General features: G+C 42.0%; 1 protein-coding gene across 1 annotated transcript; it reads left to right on the plus strand.

The window, feature by feature from the left end:
* Window positions 1–326: 326 nt before the first annotated feature.
* Window positions 327–6,176, plus strand: HSPA12A (heat shock 70kDa protein 12A; the record flags this gene model as incomplete). Its single annotated transcript, XM_010153545.1, has 5 exons — window positions 327–413; window positions 982–1,086; window positions 2,164–2,422; window positions 3,955–4,058; window positions 5,527–6,176. Coding segments are annotated over 5 exons (1,190 nt in total), but the record flags the coding sequence as incomplete, so codon positions are not given.
* Between the last annotated feature and the right edge of the window lie 934 nt (window positions 6,177–7,110).

A 7,110-nucleotide genomic window follows, 5' to 3' on the forward strand; every position in this document is an offset into this window, starting at 1 on the left:
GCCCCCTGGCGGCAGAGCCTGCGCACAGCCCGCCCGCTCGCAGCCGCCGCGCTGGGCACCGGGAGGGGGGAGACGCCAAATCCGACCGGCTTGTAGCTTTCACACGTGGTTTTGGGCTTTCAGTGATGCTAGCTGGATTAAAACCCTTTTCCTTCTTCCTAGCAGCACCGTTACAGTGATTCCATGGTTTTTTGTTGGTTTGTTCTGTTCAGAAGTGAGACGTGCCAATCTGTCGGCCTGCTGGCACTTGTTCTCTGCAGCTTATGATAGCAACCTCTTCCCACTTTCTTATACTCGGTCATTTTTTTTCCTTTGTCAATGACTAGCTAAGGAACACGTCCGTCGGAATCGACAGAGTCGTACCTTTTTGGTGGAAAATGTCATAGGAGAGATCTGGTCCGAACTGGAGGAAGGTAGTGTCATTTCTTGAATAAACTCTGCTCTCACTGGTTTTATATTGCGGGCAAATGTTGTGTTTCCCACAAACGTGCTGTGCACTGCATTGTTCTCACAGTGACTGTAAATAGTAAAAGAAAAAAATCCCCAAGTTTGTGTGCTGCTCTCTTAGTTACTAAGGCTGACATGCAATTCTGTGAGGTCCAGCAAAATATGGTCTGTTAAGGAGATGGTAGAAAGGAGTCCAGGTTTTAAAATGCAATCAGATTATTTTCCTCTGAATAGGCCTTGTAAATATGCCATAGTATTAATTTGGTGGCCCACTAAAATGTACACCAGCAGCAGTTCCACTAATCTACGTTTCATCTGTCCTAAATCAATAGCTCTTTACATCTGAATTTCATATTTGTCATCAATCACTGCATTATAATTACTAATAAAGATCAAGTCTTGAGTGTAGACATTCATGACTTTCTGTAAGCCATTCTGTCTCATGGTAATAATGCCCCTGAGAAGCCTTCATTGCAGTATCCTGTGTGATAACACTAACGTAAATACAATTTGCCTATTCCTTTGGCAAACTAGGCGACCGTTACATCGTTGTTGACAGTGGAGGTGGCACAGTGGATATGACTGTCCATCAGATCAGGCTCCCTGAAGGACATCTTAAGGAGCTATACAAGGCAACAGGTAATGTCACTTCCACTGCTTGCTTTGTTGATGCAATATTTTGATTTGCCAGTGAAGGAGATGTATGCCTTTATTATTCACTACATTTCACTAACAGTTCTTCCTGAAATAAGACCAGCATTTAAATGAGTACAACCTCGCTGCTGGTCAGCTGACACGGGTAAATCACGTGATGCTTCTGGATGGTAAACCTCATATTGCAGGAGTAAAAAACTGTCCTCTCCTGTGTTATTCACTCCCATTCAGGCCATGACCTCCTGCCATGGTCCTGGTCTGACTATTAGAGTCATCATCTTTCTCTCCTTTGAGAAGTCACCTGTGTATTGGTGCTCCGTCCAGGTATTCAGAGATATACTGTGGAGATATGAATAGCTGAGTGTCACAATGAAATCCTTGTAAAGTGACTGTTGGCAGAACTGAAGTTTCCTTAGTTTTAAGGAGAATCTTCTATATTCCAGTAATTTCACAGGCCATGTAACAAAGAGGGTCTGCCGTCCCCTGGGAAAAATGCACAATGATTGGTCCCTGAAAGAGACATGAAGTGCAATTCCGTGAATGATATTCCCTTCCTGAACTCCAGATCCCCTTTGACTTTGTTCTGTGGCTAAGCTGTTAAGCACATGAGTCAGCCTATTATTTGTTGCTGTGTCTCTATACCAAGTTAATCTTAATCTGTACAGTTCATCACTGAGCCTTCTCAGTCTTGGTGGCTGTCAGACTACCTCAGGAAACAGCCTTGTAAGAGCAGATGGGACAGTGCACATCAAGTCTGTCTACTAAATAGGAGGCCAATCCACACCTTCTCACACGTGGATAAGGAGGCGGTTTCCTCAGCCTCTGATAAAAATATTTTATAGTGGTAGCGTTACAGTGGCTGTGATGGTGTAGGAGTAAAAGTAGGACAAAGGTAAGGTAATGTTCTGTCTTAGACCAACTGTTACATTTAGGAAAGATGCTTTTTTCTTGTAGACCTTCTCCCATGGCAGTCCGAGTAGTGTCCCTCTGATGTGTATTTGGTCAACTTGAAACCTATTAAGCTGTTCAAAAGGTTAAAGCTGTGTTTTGTTTGTAATGCAGGTGGGCCATATGGTTCTCTGGGTGTGGACTACGAATTTGAAAAGCTCTTGTGTAAAATATTTGGAGAAGATTTTATTGAGCAGTTTAAAATCAAGCGTCCAGCTGCCTGGGTAGATCTGATGATAGCCTTTGAGTCCCGTAAGCGGGCAGCAGCTCCAGACAGGACCAATCCACTAAACATCACTCTGCCTTTCTCCTTCATTGACTATTACAAGAAGTTTCGAGGTCACAGTGTAGAACATGCCTTGAGGAAAAGCAAGTAAGTAGAGGATTGAACCCAAACGGATGTGGAATTAACTACTGGTAGCAAAGACAAATAATTAAAATATCCTAATTACATGTAGACTAAAAGCTAATAATGTAAAAATGTAACATAAGCATGAGAAAATGGGATTGTCTGAAGTACAGTTTCCAGAATGAAAAATTCTGATCAAACTCTGGCAAAAGCTTTTCTGTCCAAGACTTGCACTCTTCTGGTATTGCTTTCTATAACTTTCATTAGGCCACTGCTGCATCACTTTCTTGAATTTAACCATGTATTTTGAGTCATGTGTTAATTAGGAACACCAGCTCAAATACAGAATTTGATGCCTAGAAGTCATCTACCTAGAACCTTAAATTTTTAAAGGCTTGGGCCCTAGAAAATATCCAAGATCTTACATGAGATATGTGAATATATTCATAGCTTCAGGAAAGTTATTAAATCACTGGTGAAAACATATACTACTGCATAGAGCTGTGCAAGGGGAAAGCATTCTTCTTTTGAAGTGATGGCAGGCTTTCTTTTCTTGTGGAAGAATGTAGAAGTAGGCATTTTGCATCGTTTGAAATTGTATACTACAGGAGATTAAAAGAGAATAAACAGGAGAGCCTGCGAATTTGGGGCAGAATGCCTGGGACCTGAGAGCAGAAGACATCATATTTAGTACCTGTACCTTGGCTTCTTTATGAGTTTTTAATTCAGTGAATGTTGAATGTAGCATGCAGTTGAAACTCCTGCCTCTCTTCCTGAAGTTACTGGTAAATGTACTTTAAGCCTAAATGACTTGGAATCCCCCTCAGAGTCACTTCTTAATGAGACTGAGGTTCTGAAATAATTAAAAATTTCTGGAAATATTCCCCCTCTCAAGACCATCTCCTTCTTATTAATAGTCTTAATGGTGAATCTTAGAGGAAATGCTAAATGTTCCCCTCAAATGAAGTGGAATTAATTGAGTAAGGGGATGGAAAGTGTGCAAAGGTGACATATAATGTGCATGAATGAAAAGGAGATTACTGAACTAGATGGATGCGTGTCAGTGATGGAATAACATAGTGCCTGTATTCACTTAACAAATGTTATGCCTCATTAAAAATGCTGTCCTCCCTTCTGCCTCCTGAGGCTTCCCATACTTGCTTGTTTTCCTTGTGTGTTGCCAGTGCCTTTGGCCTGCTGCTGCTATAATCTAAATGTTGCCCTTCTGGGGATGAATCAGGGCTGTTTTAGATGAGCGAGCACTGGATTGACTGCCAGTTGTTTCAGAAAGCAGCTGAGCATTGGTAATGCTACTGAAGGCAATCAGGCAAAGAAAACAGCAATTAGACAAGCAAAAATAACAGTTCTGCCTTGAAATTTTACATTGCTGCAGTTGGTATGGGGCTAGGGTGAGGTAAGGCACTTTCCTCCAAGCAAAATGCATGCAGATTCTATAAACTTAGTCATTTATTTATTTTGTGTGTCTTGTGAGTGCTTGGCTGTTTCTTACAGCTCAGCTGTAATGTTTTAACGTCCTTTCTAACTGTCTCTTCCAGTGTGGACTTTGTGAAGTGGTCCTCCCAGGGAATGCTGAGGATGAGCCCGGATGCAATGAACGCTCTTTTCAAACCTACAATTGACCAGATTGTCCAGCACCTTAGTACGTATCTGTGTGTAATTCCACTTCATGGCTGAGATTAAAATCTGAAGCTTTGCTTACCTGTTTCAAACTAGTAACTGGAATTCAAGTCAAACCACCCCTCTAGGACACACCAAATGTAGGCAAGGAATTTATTTCTGAAACTTGTAGTTCTCTACAAAGCAGGAAAACGGTAAACTTTAGGGACGTCACCTTAACAGGAATTCCTGCCTAGTTCTCTAGTACTAGTTATTGGGTGTGATTCAGTCCTGTAACTGCCTCAGCTTCAATTAACTTCCAGGGCTGCAAGCATTCGGAATGCTGGAATGCCCTGACTAACCCAGATCCTGCTTTTCTTTTTCCCATTTCAGGTGGCAACTAAATAATACCAGAGGTGTAGCTAGTTTCTGATTTTTCCTGCCATTAAGACCTCTAGTTCGTTTCTCCTCAGTGGAAGGTCACATTTGTTAATGACCGTCCAGATCGCTGTGATCTCTAAACCACATGATGCATCATGGTGAAAGTCCTTCCAGGCATGGCTTAAGCAGCACTGGATTTATTTATGCAGTAATGGAGAGTGTCATAGGCTTATTGGGAAATTTATTATTTAAAGTCTTCCTAGTGGGAGATTGGATGTGTATCAAGTAGAGTGTAATACATGTACTGAGCAAAGTATTGCTGTTCTACACATCACAAACCACTAATTGAATTGTATTTGGAATGGAATATCCAGCTTTGCTCACTGTAAGTGAGGAATTACTAGGTAGATTTCAGAGGTCACAACTGAGTAAGACAACTAGTACAGAACAATTTATATGTGAGCAGGGAGGGAGACACACAGTCATGCTGCCCCAGTTATTTGAACTAAGCCTACCACTGAGTAACTGAGTTATTTGAACTGAGCCTACAACTGAACTGCATGATTTTCTCAAAAGTAGGAGATGTGGGCTTAAGCTGAGAAGGAACATCTGCAAAAATGTAAGGAGGTATTATTTTGTAGGTGGTACTTACTGTGGTTAAGATGTTAGGGTCAGAAGTAATAATTGAATTTAAAATGGGGTGAATTATCTGGAATGCATTAAAGGGTATGTGAATCAGCTAGATTTGGGAATATGTCATTGGTACTTGAAGTGGCAAGATGAAGTCTGTTTCCCTACTACCCACAGTATTCCTGTGGATATGGCAGGATTCCTTTGCAAGAAATCAGCGTCTCCCTTTACTGGTAGAAGCTAAATAAAAATTCTGTTTTAAATGCCACATCAGAAATATTGTGTGCTTTGGGGTAAGTTTCCATTGACAGTGAAACAGACTATAGAAGAGACTACAGAAGTGCAACTAGTGCATGCTCAGAGTGGCAGTGTGGGCATAGATGTGGCAGTTTCAGATTTTGTGCACGGGATGTTCAGTGCACTCAGACATTAGGAGCTTCACCTTCATCGCCTTGTCACAGTGTTTTTTTCCCTATTGAATGAGCTCTTTTTCTGTTTAGGTGACGTGTTTGATAAGCCAGAAGTGACCAACGTCAAGTTTCTGTTCCTGGTGGGTGGCTTCGCTGAATCCCCCTTACTCCAACAAGCTGTCCAGAGTGCTTTTGGTTCAAGATGTCGAGTCATCATTCCCCAGGATGTGGGGCTCACTATCCTCAAAGGAGCTGTTCTCTTTGGGCTAGACCCTGCTGTCATCAAAGTGCGGCGTTCACCGCTCACCTATGGCGTGGGTGTGCTCAACCGGTTCGTGGAAGGGAAGCACCCACCGGAGAAGCTGCTGATCAAAGATGGCACGCGCTGGTGCACCGATGTCTTTGACAAGTTTATCTCAGCCGACCAATCTGTAGCCCTTGGAGAAACTGTGACGCGCAGTTACACACCTGCCAAACCTTCTCAGTTAGTAATAGTGATCAATATCTATAGCTCAGAACAAGATAATGTCAGCTTCATCACCGAATCTGGAGTGAAAAAGTGTGGCACCCTTCGCTTGGATCTCACAGGAACTGATGCTTCAGTGCCAAACCGGCGGGAGATCAAAACACTTATGCAGTTTGGGGACACTGAAATCAAAGCCATGGCCATTGATGTTGCCACCTCTAAAAGTGTCAAAGTCGGTATTGATTTCTTAAACTACTAGTGGCCCATTTTTCCCACCACAGCCTGTTTGTGAGACTGATCTTCCACTCTGCCATTTTTCGACTTTCATATGTCATGTAATCAACCTGAATTTCAGCAGGCTAGATGAGAACAGCTAGTGAGGTGGGGTATGTCGTGTTTGTGCCCTTTGATGACCAACGACTGGATTTTGAAAGACCTTTAAAAGGTTTTGGGAGCAAGAGTTCCAGAGGTAGTAACAGTTCCCAAGTTACTCAAGCATGCTACCTTTATTAAGTAAATACTGATTATTATTGGGTCCTGAAGATTAGTTAGAAAGATATAGGAACCTAATCTCTTTGCCTTGTTCTTCCTCCTCTTCCTCCCAAGAAAAACTCACTAACCCACGTGGAGGTTGTAGGGAGTGTATCTCTGTGCGGTATCTGTTTAAACAGCAATGGCAATGGGACCAAGTTAGTAGTCTGCAGTATTCTTTTGATTTTGCCCTGTGCTTTCCAAATGTTAAGTGCTGAAAATCAATGACTTTAAAGAACTGTTTCTTAAATTCTGAGATCCCACTGAAAAGGAAATTCTCGGAAATCCTCCGAAATCCTTAAAATTAGATTCAGGAAATATATAAGGAGCCTAATATTGATTCCTCCAGTTTGAAAACAAGGCCTTTATGTCAAAATTCTCAGAACTGGCTGTTGGATTATATAGCTATTTGCCCTCATTATACTTTGGAAAATTATTAAGAACAGAGCTATTTCCCTTTTGGATTTTCTAAACTTATTTTTATTAGTCTCTCTCTGAAATCCTCGAATCGCAGGATAGTTGAGGCTGGAGGGGACATCCATTGACTAGCCGGTCAAAGCTCAGCTCTAAGCAGTGTCAGCTAGAGCAGGATACTCTGTACAGTTTTGAGTATCTCCAGAGATGAAGGTGCCTAAACTTCTCTGGGCAACCTGTTACAGTATTTGACAGCCCTCACT

Source organism: Eurypyga helias, unplaced genomic scaffold, assembly GCF_000690775.1.
Source record: "Eurypyga helias isolate BGI_N326 unplaced genomic scaffold, ASM69077v1 scaffold14226, whole genome shotgun sequence".
Lineage (NCBI taxonomy): Eukaryota > Metazoa > Chordata > Aves > Eurypygiformes > Eurypygidae > Eurypyga > Eurypyga helias.